Source organism: Neoarius graeffei, chromosome 10, assembly GCF_027579695.1.
Source record: "Neoarius graeffei isolate fNeoGra1 chromosome 10, fNeoGra1.pri, whole genome shotgun sequence".
Lineage (NCBI taxonomy): Eukaryota > Metazoa > Chordata > Actinopteri > Siluriformes > Ariidae > Neoarius > Neoarius graeffei.
In genome coordinates this window covers 84,132,721-84,150,693 of record NC_083578.1, presented here as the reverse complement: position 1 = coordinate 84,150,693, position 17,973 = coordinate 84,132,721, and the positions used below count along the sequence as shown (strand labels likewise).

Here is a 17,973-nt window from a genome sequence, read left to right as displayed (position 1 = left end):
TTCAGCTGACCCTCTCTGGATCTCTGCGTGAGTCTGGTGTGTTAACTGTGAACAAAGTGCTTCACAAACTCCATTCTTTTCATTTGCCCAAGCACAGTTGTGTAAATTTTTAATGCGATTTAGGAGGCATGGAAGAGCTGATCGAGCGCCAACGACGTGGAAAGAGTAGATTAATTTGCATGCTGTTATATAGAGTTTTACATGATGATTTGATTAAAATCAGATTGTTGAATGATAATTGAAACTGCAGTTGGCTGGTCAGTATTCATTGTTTCATTTCTAATATCTTCTGAATCGACGTGAAACGATTCACCCAATTCGATTTGATTCACAATATTTTTTTTTTTTGAAGAAAAAAAAAATGAAAATTTTATTACAAAAAACGCAACGTTGATTTTCCTATCAAGTTTCTTTATCAAGTTAACTATTGTTTTTGTTAAATTAAAAAAAAAAAACTTTTTTCATTTTCTTAATAGCCAACAATAATTATTTACCTACATTTGTAAAGGTTGGAATCAAATATAATAGCCTATTAGCTAAAATATTCCTTTTACTAAAAATCAACTTGACAAATATTCCTTTTCTTAATATTTTTATGAACATTTGTACTTCTTCCATTTGCTTCTCTTTTATCTTTCAGCAGTCTGTAAAAAGAGAGATTTGATTTCTTGTTAAATCTATTCGTAAAGTCAATCACACAACAGCAGTTTCCCATTTTAGAGCTGTTTTGTGTGTTTTTGTGACATTAGAGCTGTGTTACTGCCACCTACAGTGAAGTCACGCGTATTCCTGCAATTGTTATTGCACCCTCTGCTATCTAAACAACACAATTACTGTTAGAAAAAGGCGATTAAGCAGCCTGATTATTGTGATTCGTTTTTTTATTTCATTGATTCGAATTGTTATAGATTTGTATCATGACATCACATTATATGCCGTTCCATGCTTCTACATGACTGTTGTATACATTGTAATGCATCGACATGAAATGTGTCTGTCCAGACAGCTAGCTAACAGTTTCATCTGGCTTTGCAAAGTATTTAACCAACTGGCTTCATTCCTATGCTAAGGGATTATTTAGCTAGGTTACTATGTGTGTCCAGTGGCGAACCGTTACTATTAGAGCTGGGACTTGAGCTCAGCCAAAACTTAGCCAGACACCAAAAAAGCAAAAGGGCAAAGGATTTTGTAAGGGATTAGCGGCAGGCTGCCAGGTCGCTCCGTTGTGCGTAGCTGTCGATGTTGATTTTAAAAGTAACTCGGTAAATTACACAGGGAAATGAATACTTAAGTCTGAGTGAAAAATACTGTAGTGAGCGTGCAGCGTGGAAGAAGAGTCTGGAGACAGAAATCTTAGTTTCTTGGTCATTAACCTGTGCTACTTGCTCTCGATAGCATTAGCATTCGCTAACACTACTGATGAACGCTACACCGGCTGGAAGGTGACTTCACTGCTGCGCTAACGGCGCCGACTCGTGGTTAAGCTCACGTTGGCCTTTGAGCAGGCTAAGGGTGATAAACTTTTGGTCCCTCCCACTATAAATCAAACTCTGATTGGTTAATTCATCGGTTACTACATAAACATACACTGCCATGGCCTTCTGTCCCGGTAATGAAGTCCTAACCAATGAAGTGAGCAGCTTTAAACTCTTCTCAGCCTAGAGACAACAAACCAAAAAAAATTTCATTGGATAACTTGATGAAGAAGAAGAAACCTTTATTTGTCACATTCACAGTGAAATTCATCCTCTGCATTTAACCCATCTGAAGCAGTGAACACACACACAGCCAGAGCAGTAGGCAGCCACACTAGCGCGCCCGGGGAGCAGTCAGGGGTTCGGTACCTTGCTCAAGGGCACTTCAGCCCAAGGTCGCCCTACGTTAACCTAGCTGCGTGTCTTTGGACTGTGGGGGACACCGGAGCACCCGGAGGAAACCCACGCAGACACGGGGAGAACATGCCAACTCCACACAGAAAGGCCCTCGCCGGCTGCTGGGTTCGAACCCGGAACCTTTCTTGCTGTGAGGCGACCGTGCTAACCACTACACCACCGTGCAGCCTTAACTTGATTTTAATGTTTTTAGGACAGTAACCCTTTCATTTCTGAAGCAAATTTGATAGAAAATGAGGTCAAATTAGAATTGGAAGAGAATAATTATAATGGAATTATGAAAGAATGAAAGAAATTAAATATAACTTTTGAAATGCTGATATGTCAGGGCCTTCTCCGAAGGCCTAGAAAGGCCCTGACGGTTCCCATCTGTGTGTCTAATTTGTTTCATTCAGTTAGCACTTTCTGCTAAGAATCTTTTATATGGGCGATAATTATTTGGAATTACTTTGTAAGATGTTACACATAGTGGGTAAGTAATAAGCTAACAAGATTAAATCTGCTATTTGAGTGCATTTAGTGGTAGAAAACAACATTAATTGCTCCAACCGGCTGTCAAATTTAGTGAAAGTCTGTTCACACTACGATCTAGTGTTTACTGAAGACGCATTAGTGAATGAATGATGAAATCAAGCTGTTGTTTGAAGACATGTTTCTTTTAGCTAACAAGCTCTGCTAAGTACAAAGCTAGCAAGCTAGGACTGTGACAGAATGCTTTGGAATGACTTAAGATGGATTTATAGCTAGAAAAATGTCTCATCTCATCATCTCTAGCCGCTTTATCCTGTTCTACAGGGTCGCAGGCAAGCTGGAGCCTATCCCAGCTGACTACGGGCGAAAGGCGGGGTACACCCTGGACAAGTCGCCAGGTCATCACAGGGCTGACACACAGACACAGACAACCATTCACACTCACATTCACACCTACGGTCAATTTAGAGTCACCAGTTAACCTAACCTGCATGTCTTTGGACTGTGGGGGAAACCGGAGCACCCGGAGGAAACCCACGCGGACACGGGGAGAACATGCAAACTCCACACAGAAAGGCCCTTGCCGGCCACGGGGCTCGAATCCGGACCTTCTTGCTGTGAGGCAACAGTGCTAACCACTACACCACCGTGCCGCCCGCTAGAAAAATGTATTAGTAACTAATTTATTAATTGGTAAGAAAGGATAAACTTGCAGGATTATTGAAAGAAATTTTCAGGAATCTTGGCACAAAAAACAGAGTCAAACCGAATGATTTGGAGTGTTAGAAGGGAGTGAGTTAGCATAGTTAGCATGTAGCTGTCTATGGTGTTGTCTGTCAGCACAATTTGTCTCATCTCGTCTCATTATCTCTAGCCGCTTTATCCTTCTACAGGGTCGCAGGCAAGCTGGAGCCTATCCCAGCTGACTACGGGCGAAAGGCGGGGTACACCCTGGACAAGTCGCCAGGTCATCACAGGGCTGACACATAGACACAGACAACCATTCACACTCACATTCACACCTACGGTCAATTTAGAGTCACCAGTTAACCTAACCTGCATGTCTTTGGACTGTGGGGGAAACCGGAGCACCCGGAGGAAACCCACGCGGACACGGGGAGAACATGCAAACTCCACACAGAAAGGCCCTCACCGGCCGCTGGGCTCAAACCCAGAACCTTCTTGCTGTGAGGCGACAGCGCTAACCACTACACCACCGTGCCGCCCCAGCACAATTTGTCACATCACAAAAACATTTTAGAGTTACAAATATTCGTTTTCCAGCACAAAATGAAATGTTACAGGGGGAAAAGTTTGTATCTGAGCAGCATTTTACATAAGAGAGCACTTTTCAGATTAAAAAATGAAAACATAATGAAGGCTACTGGGTTTTGGTGTAAAATGAAGACGCGAGTGTGACAGTCAAAGTGTCCAGAAGAACTGTGGCTGGTTCTGGAAGATGCTCAGTAAAACCTACAGCTCATTTCCGCATAAAACTGCACTCACTGGACCTGAAACAACTACTTTAAAAAAAAAAAAGAAAGAAAGAAAGAGCACAGTTTTATTCATCACACATTTGTGAAATTTCCTCTCTGCATTTAACCCATCTGAAACAGTGAACACACACGTGAGCAATGAGCGCACACACATACCCAGCGCAGTGGGCAGCCATGCTGACAGCGCCCGGGGAGCAGTTGGGAGTTAGGGGCCTCGCTCAAGGCCGTCCCATATTAACCTAACTGCATGTCTTTGGACTGTGAGGGAAACCGGAGCACCCAGAGGAAACCCACGCGGACACGGGGAGAACATGCAAACTCCACACAGAAAGGCCCTCACCGGCCGCTGGGTTCAAACCCAGAACCTTCTTGCTGTGAGGTGACTGCGCTAACCACTTACACCACCGTGCTGATAAGCAAAGGTCTGTCTCGTCTCACACCAAATATTGACTTGGTTTCATTTCTTATGGCTTACTGCTTACTGTTTATTGTATTTTTGGTCCACAGCATTTCTTAACATGTCCCTAAGACTCTTGCACAGCACTGTATTTTAAGATTGATGAGAAATGTATATCACCGTATAGCCCTGGGGCTCATCTCTGGACGAAGCTAACTCAGCCCGCTCTATTCCTTCAACAAAAAACGAGCCTGAAATCAAGCCGTCTGTTGTCTACCTTCTGTCTTTTGACGACAGGATGCAACATTTTTTTTGAGCATACTCATCGCTTGCACTTTAGAGACAGACTGTTCATGCCGTGTGCTCTCCTGCAGTCCACACATAATAACTGTTTGGGGAAAAACCGCTGTGTGTCGGTTCACCATGAGAAACGGAGAAGCTTGTCGTTGGGCTCTGAAGCTAAAAACGAAGAGTTCAGCGGTGCCTGTGGTGAAGGACATGTTTACAGGAAGTGGTTCTGTTGAACCTTTTGGATTTAAAAAAAAAAAAAAATTGATTTGTTTTTGGTCCCCCCGTCTAAGGCTTTGTAGTCATGGTTATGCCTAGATTGTTCACGCAAGACTCTCGCTCTCGATATTGTTTGTGTCTGTCAGTTTTTGAGCCTCCCATTTATTATTATTTTTTTTGCTTCCCTCACTCACTTCCTCCTTTATGAGCCATTTCCTGCTCTTGGAGCTCAATTTCCTGTCTGCAGTTCCCACGGAGAGACCCGTGGGTGGAGAGGGAAGCTGGATGCACTCGGAGGGTTTATGACTTTCATACAGTGTCTAATCTTTACGACTCAAAACAGTTACAAGGTGTATTATTACTCATCGCTGCATCATGGGCTTAGGCTAGTCTAAAACCTTCACGATGATTTGACTAAACTTTATTCACTTTTTAATTTATCGTATATACTTTGTTTGTTTTTCTTCCCTTTTAGTAGGCAGCGTTTCAACCGTCAGGACCCTTGGTGGCATCATTTTGGATTCAGCTTCAACACTTTTCTGTGCATGTGATATTAGTTCATTGCTTGGTTGCTTTAGAGCTTGGATACCGGTTAGTGGTGGTGATAATCGAGGTATCCGGGATATCATAATTGTGCTATTTGTGTTTAAAGCAGGGCTTTGAACCGGTTCAAGGAACGAAAATGAAAACCGGGAACTTTTTCTATTTCACATGGAACAGAAACGAAACCAGAAACTTTATTATTTTTTATGTTCCGGAACAGAAACGCTTATTAAAAATAATGGTAACCGGTTAATACCGGTTTTTATTTCGTTCCTCAAAGTTTCCGTAGCCTACAAATAAAAAAGCCATTCTTCTCCTGCGCAAGTTTCTATGACCCGCTGGGGTTCACTTCCTGTGTGACGTTCGCTGACTGAATGGAGAGAGCGGGAAGGTGGACTACTATCACGTCTCCACGTGATAATAAGTGCATTACTGAGTGTCTGAGCAAAGAAGAGCCTGAACGTTGCAACCTCCCTATTGGCTGTTTGTAAAAATGTATCAGTTGTTGCTCTTCCCACGGGAATCATCGCGGGCTCGAGGGACGAGACCTGACGAGTTAGTTTGTTGGTAGCAGAACAAAATGCCTGGACACAAATCGGGTTTTCAGAAAAGGAAAGAAAATAAACGGAGGGTCGAAAATACAAAAAAGGAGGCAGAAAATGCAAAACGAGTTTTAAGGTAGGACAAATGGTTACTTTTCTGAGGCAGCCCGCCGTGGCTGCCTGCAGGCTTATTTATTATAGCCCATTTAGTTAAAATAGTTGATATAAAATGTTTATAGTTATGTGATGGTTGTCCTGATTTAGACTGGTGTTTTGTTTTTTGGGGGGGGGGGGGTGTTGCGCGATGTTGCACCCGGGTCCAGATTAGGGCAGAACCGGCCCTGGCTACATTTCGGGTGTAGTTTGTTTTATGTATGTATGTACTTGCATAGATGTGTACTTGGTCTTCCAATATGGCGCCTAACAAAATCTCGCGGCGCGGTGACGTCATGCGGTAGCCCTCTATAGGGCCTGACTAGCCTTTGGTAACACACTAAACGAATTATCTTTCATTTTTGGCACTTTTTCTGTTTGTGTAGATGGGAAGACGTACTGAGAATCCAAATCGCCAACATTTGAAATAATAATTGTTTTGAATGATTTCTTGTCTTATTTAATGAAGGTTGTAATAGAATTAGCCTACATTTGGCTTAAGCTGGATGAGACAGAGACATAATTTTATAGCCATTTGTTAAACAGCTGACAGGGAACGTAATTAACCGTTCCGGGAACGAAATTTTTTTTGTTCTAACCGGTTCGGGAACGTCTATTTAATGGTGGAACCCAAAACCGGAAACGTTAAAATTCCGTTTCTGTTCGGAACGAACCAATAGGAAAAAAATTCTGGTTCAAAGCCCTGGTTTAAAGGGATAGTTTGGGATTTTTGACATGAATCTGTATGGCATCCCCATCAATAGTGTCGTGCAAACACACTGACTTACCCCTGACAGCATCCTGTGAGTCCAGTTCTTGTCCAGTTTTGGTCCAGACGAAAGTAGTCCGGCAAGTTTGTTGGGGTCACGAAAGTAAACCGTTTTTCGTCTCAAAACAGTACGTGTTCAAAAGAGTGATATATTTGCAGCACAAAACCGTTGCCAAATAAAAAGTCAGACCTCGAAATCGCTTGGCACTATTTTCTCTCCCTTCTTATCACTGCGCGCTGTCATGTTGACATCTGCGCAGGAATCGACACCTTTCCCATTGTTTGGCAGTGATTAGGAGTTCAGATCAGCGGCGCTAACAAGCTGCGGCTCCAGCTTCACCTTCTTCCACTTCTCTGTCCGCCCTTTCTCTCTCTGCCCGTTCTAACTCCATCTGGCGAATTTCTTCATCTGTATATTCGGGTTCATAAAGATATCCCTTTGGCTGTGAGATGAAGTCAGTGTTTTCAACGTCGCTGTCGTAGTCAGACATGTTGGCGCTAACTTTGCTAGCAGTAAACAATGAATGAAACGGCTGTGGCTGTCACCTGTCGGCAGCGTGCAGTGATAAGAAGGGAGAGAAAATAGTGCCAAGCGATTTCGAGGTCTGACTTTTTATTTGGCAACGGTTTTGTGATGCAAATATATCACTCTTTTGAACGCATAATGTTTTGAGGCGAAAAACGTTTTACTTTCGTGACCCCAACAAACTTGCCGGACTACTTTCGTCTGGACCAAAACTGGACAAGAACTGGACTCACAGGATGCTGTCAGGGGTAAGTCAGTGTGTTTGCACGACACTATTGATGGGGATGCCATACAGATTCATGTCAAAAATCCCGAACTATCCCTTTAATATCTCATCTCATTATCTGTAGCCGCTTTATCCTGTTCTACAGGGTCGCAGGCAAGCTGGAGCCTATCCCAGCTGACTACGGGCGAAAGGCGGGGTACACCCTGGACAAGTCGCCAGGTCATCACAGGGCTGACACATAGACACAGACAACCATTCACACTCACATTCACACCTACGCTCAATTTAGAGTCACCAGTTAACCTAACCTGCATGTCTTTGGACCGTGGGGGAAACCAGAGCACCCGGAGGAAACCCACGCGGACACGGGGAGAACATGCAAACTCCACACAGAAAGGCCCTCGCCGGCCACAGGGCTCGAACCCGGACCTTCTTGCTGTGAGGTGACAGCGCTAACCACTACACCACCGTGCCGCCCTTGTGTTTAATATTTTGACTAATATTTAAATAATATTGGCTGGATTTTTTTCGTGGTATATCAGATATATTCCATTCAGCTAGCATGATATTGAGCGAGTCGAAGACGAGTAGCTGATGGAATATATCTAATGTGCCACGAAAAAAACCCAGCCAATATTATTATACATACACATTCCTTTCGGGTGTTCAACGCGTCTTTCTCTTTCAAAATTTTCTCAAAATTGTCCGTTTTTAACAAAGCAAACCTGGCAGCCATGTTTGTTTAGAAATTGTCCCAGTCGCTCACTAGCACAGAAGTTTTACGTCTCTGGCGTGTGACGTCATGTCTTGACAACCATGCAATATCGTAAACCGTATTCAACGCTCATTCTCCATTGGGTAGAGTGACATGATACACGTAGGATAAGCGATATGCTAACAATATTGCACGCTATCAAATCAAATGAATGAAACCCGCGAGAAGGGAATAGAACACGTTTTTATTCCATCAAAAAAGTGTCCTGTATGTATCTATATAATAAGCGGCAAAGTTTGTTTGTTTGTCTTTAGCTAACGTCGCCATTTCTCGATGGATTTTCACCAAATTTGGCAGGTAGGTCTGGGGATGACCCGGAATTTTGCAGATATAAACAAAATTCATGTACGGGCCCCTGGTGATGGATGCTTTGGATTTTTGTTTGTCTTGAGTTAACGTCACCATTTCTCGACGGATCGTCATTAAATTTGACATGGAAGTCTGGGGGCAACCCAGAATTTTGCAAAACCCGGGCAACGCCGGGTAACCTGCTAGTAATAATATATTTTATTACACTATATACTGTATTTGTACTTCAGTTTTTAAGTAAAGTGGTATTTGAAAACAGGTTATTAATCCAGTTCAAATAAATGTGTGTGGTATAAATCTCTCTCATTAATAAGACCTCTCTCTATATATTGTGTACGTGTACAGTACCAGCCAAAGGTTTGGACACACCTACTTATAGTTTTGTTTTTTTGTTTTTTTACCATTTTGTACATTTGTAGAACAATACTGAAAGTATGTAGTACAAAAATATATTTGAAATTTTGCATTCTTCAAAGTATCCAGCGTTTACCTTGATGACGCTTTGCACACTATTGGCGAATTATTATCTTAACCAGCTTCATGAGGTCGTCACTTGGAATGCTTTTCAGTTAATTGGTGTGCCTCGTGGGGCAGCACGGTGGTGTAGTGGTTAGCGCTGTCGCCTCACAACAAGAAGGTCCGGGTTCGAGCCCCGTGGCCGGCGAGGGCCTTTCTGTGCGGAGTTTGCATGTTCTCCCCGTGTCCGCGTGGGTTTCCTCCGGGTGCTCCGGTTTCCCCCACAGTCCAAAGACATGCAGGTTAGGTTAACTGGTGACTCTAAATTGAGCGTAGGTGTGAATGTGAGTGTGAATGGTTGTCTGTGTCTATGTGTCAGCCCTGTGATGACCTGGCGACTTGTCCAGGGTGTACCCTGCCTTTCGCCCGTAGTCAGCTGGGATAGGCTCCAGCTTGCCTGCGACCCTGTAGAAGGATAAAGCGGCTAGAGATAATGAGATGAGATGAGGTGTGCCTCGTGAAAAGTTAATTAGTGGACGAGTTTCTTGTCGTCTTAATGTGTTTGAGATCAAATAGTAAATAGCCCTGTTCGACACCACAACTGTAATAATCCATATAGCATTATGTCAAGAACCGAACAACTAGGTAAAGAGAAGTGACTTCAACACATTTTCAAAGCTCCAGTCTGATCCTGCACCTGGTCCTGGTGTGCGAGCTTTGTGTATCTTTATACACAAAGCTAAACTGTTAGGCTGTTATAACCCCCACTGCACCTGAGCTCTTACAGTTATGTGTAACTTCGCAGAGCCCACTTATATCCTTATCAGTCTCCTTTCAAAGTCAGTCTTTTAACCTGGACCCTTATGCTCGCTGTCAAAGGCTGCATCATTCACTCGGCTTTGGTGTGTGTGTGTGGCAGGGCATTGAGTTCAGAAAGCATCGAGCAGCATCCGCAGCAGCATCAACAGCAGCAGCAGCACAGTGGCTCCCCCTTCAGGCCGGTCTGTAGAGGTGCTGTATGGCCACGAGCCCAACACACTGCAGCACGCATGAGCACAGCTGGAAGGTGAGGGGGGAAAAAAAATCTGAGAAATATAGACATCGCTGCAGATCCTCTGATGATGATTTTAAAATATCCAGATTACAGAAAAGCTGAGTGCATCTTCTTTCTCCATGTAGGTGAAATCACAATCAAGCAGCAAGACACATGATATGGAGGTCAAAAGTCACCTCATCACTGGGCCTGGTAAACATAGCAGTGTTTTATTCATCACAGATTTCCACAGCAGGCAATTCAGCAAAGCCAAGTGTTGCACAGATTCCAAAACCTGAAGGCATCCAAGCGAATCTGATCTCATGACACAAACACACATGCGACACTCCTCCACCCCCAATTTCCCAGCTCTGGGTTGTTGATTTTTTTGTTTTTTTCCCCCCCTAAGCACTAAAGGATACATCAGTGCATTGTTAATACTGAAAAATAAAGACTAGCTCTCCACCCTGCAGAGCACGCTGCGTTTATTTCCAGAGCACACGTAAGACTTATCAGTGCAGCAGTTTATTGTAATTTGTTTATTATTAGCCTTGACCATACAAGTCCCTGTGAAAGAGTGGTTACTGTAGAAACGATAACGTATGATGACAACCAAGCACGTTAAAGGAACAGTCCACCATACTTCCATAATGAAATATGCTCTTATCTGAATTGAGACGAGCTGCTCCGTACCTCTCCGAGCTTTGCGCGACCTCCCAGTCAGTCAGACGCGCTGTCACTCCTGTTAGCAATGTAGCTAGGCTCAGCATGGGCAATGGTATTTTTTGGGGCTGTAGTTAGATGCGACCAAACTCTTCCGCGTTTTTCCTGTTTACATAGGTTTATATGAGCAGTGATATGAAACAAGTTCAGTTACACAAATTGAAACGTGGAGATTTTCTATGCTATGGAAAGTCTGCACTATAATGACAGGCGTACTAACACCTTCTGCGCGCTTCGGCAGTGCATCGATACGGAGCTCAGATATCAATGCGCTGCCGAAGCGCGCAGAAGGTGTTAGTACGCCTGTCATTATAGTGCGGACTTTCCATAGCATAGAAAATCGCTACGTTTCAATTTGTGTGACTGAACTTGTTTCATGTCACTGGTCATATAAACCTATGTAAACAGGAAAAACGTGGAAGAGTTTGGTCGCATCTAACTACAGCCCCAAAAAATACCATTGGCCGTGCTGAGCCTAGCTACATTGCTAACAGGAGTGACAGCGCGTCTGACTGCGTCTGACTGACTGGGAGGTCGCGCAAAGCTCGGAGAGGTACGGAGCAGCTCATCTCAATTCAGATAAGAGCATATTTCATTATGGAAGTACGGTGGACTGTTCCTTTAAAGTAAAACTTGGGATTTGAATTAGAGCCGGAAATACCATCAGAGCTGCTGGTGTAGAAAATTAAACATCACCTTCTGACCAATCAGAAATGACGATTAAGCAGCACTGTGATGCGGTGAACAATGTGCAAAGACGGAATAGGTTATGGGTAGAATCAGGGAAAATGTCTGTTTGGGTTTACCTGTTTGATATGAAGTGTGTGTGTGTGTGTTGTGTGTGTAGAGCTGCAGGGCTCCACGGACACCAAGCAGCGTGCTGAAAGAATGGTGGAGCTGCAGGAGAGACGGAGGAGCCTTCAGGCTTTACTGAACACTCGCCTCGCTGAACTCAGGCGTGTGTGCCTCCAGGAGGCGGTGAGTGTCACGTGTGTGCACACACACACACACACACACACAGAGCCACACTCACATAAATGTATGATACTTGCTTCCTGTCAAAGTGACATCCCTTTGGCATGTGGAACCAGCCTCTGTCATGTGCACGCACGCACACAGCTCATTATCACACTCTTGAGCTGTGGAGTGATCGGACACTGCTGCACTCTCTCTGCTGTAGCCTGCTGTCTGTGAGTAACACAAACGCCATGTGGTGCTGGATAACTGGGCATAAGTGCTGCATTCCTGCTGTGCTTCCTCTGAGTGCAAATGCTCCTGATCAGACTGTTGGCTGTGACGTGCTGACACACACATACACACACACACACACACACACACACACACATACATACACACTATTGTTTTTTGCATGAGAAGCTCAGATTTGGTTGCATTGTCTCATGATTGTTGAACCGGAACTGCAGGACTAATAATCGCTAACAATTAACAGAGCTCCATCCCACCTAAAAACCCTTTTCTGTAAATATTTGCCTCAAACCTCATCAGTTCTTGAGTGGTGTCACACTGACTTCCTGATCTGCTTTAGAACACAGTAAGACTAATAAGAAAAGTAAGAAAAATAAAGACTCTGCGGTGTCTTTGTAAGAGGTTACAATTACTGTATATTAAAATTACATTATTGTCTCATCCGGCCGACAAGTGATTGAGTTTATGCCAGACCTGGGCATTTTACGGCCCGCGGGCCACATCCGGCCCTTTGGTTCATTCTGACCAGCCCGCGTAAGGTTAATTAGAAATTACAAAATAAACGTATTTTCTAATTTTACCTCATGCATGCACTGAATGTGCATTGCTTTTATTTTGAAGTTGTGTTCAACAAAAACGCAATGCGCGCGACATGAACATGACATGAAATCCCACGAAACCTAATCCCGCGATAACTACTTCCGTAATTTGTCCAGACCAACCACAAACTTGTACGTCATCCTTCAAACGGTCCAGCCAATCACATAGCGTGACGTCACCAGCAGGCGCCGGAGCCGGAGCCGATCTCCGGCGAAAAACACCAAATGAGATGATTAAACTACAAATGTGGGCATCATTATTATAATCTGATGTATCTTGCCTGATATTTGGAGTAGAAAGACAATATTATGATCTCTTTATTGTGTTTTGGGGTGAATGTGACTGAAAAAAAAATGGTACAAACGTTCACATTTTGTTAACCATTGTTTTGGGAAATTTGATTGAATAAATGACATTTTTTGTAAGGCAACCTCGTTTTTTCCATACTCTTACCAGTCTTAGCAGCTTGTAAAAACAATGTTATTTACTGGTTTATATAAAGAAATACAATTAATATTATGCAGAATTTAGTTCAGCCTTTTGGTCCGGCCCTCCACAAAATTTTCTGTTTCTCATGTGGCCCCATGGAAAAAATAATTGCCCACCCCTGGTTTATGCCATCGTGTCTTGTCTGTCGTCCGTACGCCGGCGTCCACATTTCATGAAAATCACTACTTCTTTCTCAATTCTTCACCGATTTTTTTTTTTTTTTTTGGCAGGAATGTAGGTCTGCCTGGGGTGCATATACGGTAGCTTCTATCCAAATTTGCATAATTTAAATTAATAATGAAGATCTGGAGTAATTAATCAATCCCTAACGAGCAGTTTCCACACAAATCTCCTCTTCTCCTTCAATTCTTCATTTCTTTAATTTTGATTCTTTCTGGCATGAAAGTAGGGGTACTTAGGGTGCGTATAACTTCTTCCCAGATTTGCTTAATTACAATTATTAATGAAGTTATGGATTAATTAAGCCTTAATGAGGAGTTCAACAAAAAAAAAAGCTTCTTTTCGGTCAATTCCTCACCGTTTTGGATTCTTTCTGGCAAATAGCATACATGTCAACCTATACGGAATGTCCGTATTTTATACGGATTTGATTCAATAAACTTAGTATACGGGCGTATAAATAAAGTTATACGGATTCTTTAAAAAAAACTTCAATATTTATTTAGAGCTATAATCAAATCCCACGATGATAAAAGAGCGCATAACATTTACAAACGTACTGTACACCACAGACAGCCAGTAAAGAGTCTTATGAAATCGCGCGTTATCTTGTGGTAGCGAGACTTCGTTCCACTTTTGATCATGCGCACACCGCATTGCGAGAATCCCGCCAACCGTGAAGTCATAGACATATAAACGTAGACGCCGCCTTCTGCGTAGAATCACACGTCGTCCTCGCCGCCATATTGGATGTGGCAAAGTGGAGATTCTTCAACCGTCTCTGGTATAGCGTCTAGACAGTAGCCGAGAATAAAGATGCTTCATTCATGTGCTGCGTTTAACTGTACCAACAGGTTTACCGTCCAAACGAGATCACATGGGATTACCTTTCACAGGTGAGACTGGAAAAATACTTTTCATTGTATTTGGTCATTATAACGTAATTTTACGAACAGATTTTTCTGACTTTGTGGCTAATATGAAGTCTCGCGCATAATAGCCGCTCGGTGAAACCTGTCTCCAAACAACGAAGTATTTCCTTCGTAACTACGCTGATAACACTGTGTTTTTGTCAAACATTGGAGCTTTGTATTCATTCTGAAGGTTTATTGTTATTAATATTGAATAAAAAGTAACTGGGATACATCATTAATTATCATTCAAATTTTAGGTAAACTATTTTAATTTGCGTCTTTATACGAATTTTATAAGGGAAATACGGATTTTGGAGGTTGGTTATACAGGTTTGATTGACCAAAGGTTGACATGTATGAAATAGGTTGGTATTCCTAGGGTGGATATAGCTTCGATATATAGCTTGCAACATTTATCGTGCAAGATGGCCCACTTTAGATCGTCCCTTCTGGACTAGACGGGGCCGGCGCGAGCTACGCCGTCATCGACGCTCTCGTTTTTCGATTCATTTGGTCAGTTAATAATTCTACGATGTAAAAACGACTTTTATGTGCACTTCCTGTGTCAGCTTCATGATCGCTCTCTGATCGGACCTCGAGTAGCCCGGGTGAATGGGACAAGCAAATTTTGTGTCCTGGAAATTTTGATTTGTATTTGCCTGGCATGCAAGTAGGTTCAACAACGAGGAAAAGAAAAGCCACGACTCCTTTATTGACCTTTTGCAAAGCAAATGTTTTCATTTGGTCTAGAGCTGTGTTTAAGTAAATGTCAGGGAACAATATGTTTTAAGTGCTGTGATGCACTTCGATGCTCTGACAATATAAGACACATAACTCTATAGCAATTAGTTAAATATGCAGTATGAAATATGAAGATATGTACTTTGCGTCATCATCTTCTGGCTGTTCCCCTTAGGGGTCAATAACCTACTGCAGTGCATTCAGGGATTTCCTCAATGGCTTTCATATTGTCCAACAATATGGCTGAAAGTTAGCTTTGTTGTTGACGCTAATTGCAATAATAACAGTATGATTTTTAGCTGTAAAGAAGCTTTTCATTTAAATTGTATCAGCATATCTGAGGTAAATGTTGATCTTCTCAATACTTTGGGCTTGTTTCCTCTGTTCCTATGCCTTTACATTACCCACATAAAACAATGTTAGCGTTAGGGATTAGCTAGCTATTCGCTTGATTAGGAATGCTGTTCTCCTGACCTGAACCACTTTTGTGTTTGCTTTTTCAGGTTAACCCCTTCAATGCCCTCGGACGAGTCACGTACGTCATGAAATCTTTTACCGCTGTGCCTTATGACGTACGCTACTTGTCATAAACACCTCCTTTTATGTACACTACCGTTCAAAAGTTTGGGGTCACCCAGACAATTTTGTGTTTTCCATGAAAAGTCACACTTTTATTTACCACCATAAGTTGTAAAACGAATAGAAAATATAGTCAAGACATTTTTCTGGCCATTTTGAGCATTTAATCGACCCCACAAATGCGATGCTCCAGAAACTCAATCTGCTCAAAGGAAGGTCAGTTTTATAGCTTCTCTAAAGAGCTCAACTGTTTTCAGCTGTGCTAACATGATTGTACAAGGGTTTTCTAATCATCCATTAGCCTTCTGAGGCTACGTTTACATTACGTCGAATCAGCGGATCATCAGATTAACGTTCTTAAAATGATTCGCGTTTACACTAAAACCGTTAGCCGTGCACACAGCAACACCAATACGCGGATACGCTCGGCTCCGCAGGCATCCTGCGCTCCAAATCACTCCACCCTGAACAGCGAGTGCCCTCTGGAGGGTGCGCACTCCGGCCCTGCGCAGCTCACAGAGTGCGCGAGTGAAGTGAACAAGCCACGATTCGGGACTGAGCCGCTGTGTGTGTGATCCCAGCGCATATCACTTATTACTTGCAAGTGGAAGGATGGCAAGCCTAAAGACAATCATAACTACACAGTGGGCAGTATTTGCATCAGTATTTGCAGTATTTTCATACTTTTATACTCTTTAATGAAAGGTGATACAAGGCGGAAGTCCGCGCCGTTTTTCAGCAGTCGCGTCACATGACCAACGCCAGCGAATCAGGAAGGTGGATGTCACAGTGACGTTGTCCAATGAGACGCCAGCTAGAGCTCAGCACAGCGTATTCTGAATGTTTACACAGCACCGGAGCTGATACGATCTAGATTGAATACGTGGACGCTGGCGGATTCCCGTTTCCCCGCTTTTCCAGGGGGGTTAATGTAAACGGACAGTGCATCCGCGAAGAAAACGAGACAGATACGGTCTAGTGTAAACGTAGCCTGAGGCAATGAGCAAACACATTGTACCATTAGAACACTGGAGTGAGAGTTGCTGGAAATGGGCCTCTATACACCTATGGAGATATTGCACCAAAACCCAGACGTTTGCAGCTAGAATAGTCATTTACCACATTAGCAATGTATAGAGTGGATTTCTGATTAGTTTAAAGTGATCTTCATTGAAAAGAGCAGTGCTTTTCTTTCAGAAATAAGGACATTTCAAAGTGACCCCAAACTTTTGAACGGTAGTGTACCTTACATGGCACATTTACTTCACAGTGGCACATTACAGCGAGTTGGCCTAGTGGTTAGCGTGTCCGCTTCTCAATCGGGAGATCGCGAGTTCTATTCACAGTTGGGTCATACCAAAGACCATCGTAAAAATGGTACCCAGTTACTTGGTGTACATTGTGTTTTCAATTACTAGTAATTCATGTTTATGGACAGGTTCTCATTGACAAGACCCGTTGTCTGTTGTTTTTGACTACTAAAGTTATTTTTACTCTACAACAGTGTTTTTTTTGAGATTTTTATATACATATATTAAAAATATAAAGTTCTGAACAAGTTAGAGAAAGATTATCAAAATATCCCAATTTTGACCTATTTTTGTCCTACATTACAATTAATTATGGGTGGCAGCCAAGGGGTTAAAACTAGACTTTCACGCACGTATTCTGGGAAACTCATTCATGAATAAATTCTGTCAAAATATAGCCTACCATGACTATCGCGGTTTCTTTTAATTTGCTAACTTGGTTAAGCTAGTTAGCTTTGTTGTTGATGCTAATTGCAATAATAACAGTATGATTTTTAGCTGTAAAGAAGCTTTTCATTTAAATTGTATCAGCATATCTGAGGTAAATGTTGATCTTCTCAATACTTTGGGCTTGTTTCCGCTGTTCCTATACCTTTACGTTACCCACATAAAACAATGTTAGCGTTAGGGATTAGCTAGCTATTCACTTGATTAGCAACACTGTTCTCCTGACCTGAACCACTTTTGTGTTTGCTTTTTCAGGTTAACGCCTTCAATGCCCTCGGACGAGTCACGTACGTCATGAAATCTTTTACCGCTGTGCCTTATGACGTACGCTACTCGTCATAAACACCTCCTTTTATGTACACTACCGTTCAAAAGTTTGGGGTCACCCAGACAATTTTGTGTTTTCCATGAAAAGTCACACTTTTATTTACCACCATAAGTTGTAAAACGAATAGAAAATATAGTCAAGACATTTTTCTGGCCATTTTGAGCATTTAATCGACCCCACAAATGCGATGCTCCAGAAACTCAATCTGCTCAAAGGAAGGTCAGTTTTATAGCTTCTCTAAAGAGCTCAACTGTTTTCAGCTGTGCTAACATGATTGTACAAGGGTTTTCTAATCATCCATTAGCCTTCTGAGGCAATGAGCAAACACATTGTACCATTAGAACACTGGAGTGAGAGTTGC

At 42.6% G+C, this 17,973-nt stretch overlaps 1 protein-coding gene across 2 annotated transcripts in view; it reads left to right on the top strand.

The window, feature by feature from the left end:
* ccdc120a (coiled-coil domain containing 120a) overlaps positions 1-17,973 on the top strand; it is a 147,665-nt gene that overhangs the window by 98,785 nt on the left and 30,907 nt on the right. The window contains exons 1-4 of one of the 2 annotated variants that reach the window (XM_060932443.1): positions 5,852-5,984; positions 9,982-10,128; positions 10,242-10,308; positions 11,666-11,796. In XM_060932443.1, coding sequence (XP_060788426.1) covers positions 10,081-10,128; positions 10,242-10,308; positions 11,666-11,796 — 246 coding nt within the window. In that variant the 5' untranslated portion in view covers positions 5,852-5,984; positions 9,982-10,080. Of the gene's footprint in view, positions 1-5,851; positions 5,985-9,981; positions 10,129-10,241; positions 10,309-11,665; positions 11,797-17,973 lie in introns of those variants that run through there. The other variant, XM_060932442.1, reaches the window with a different exon arrangement.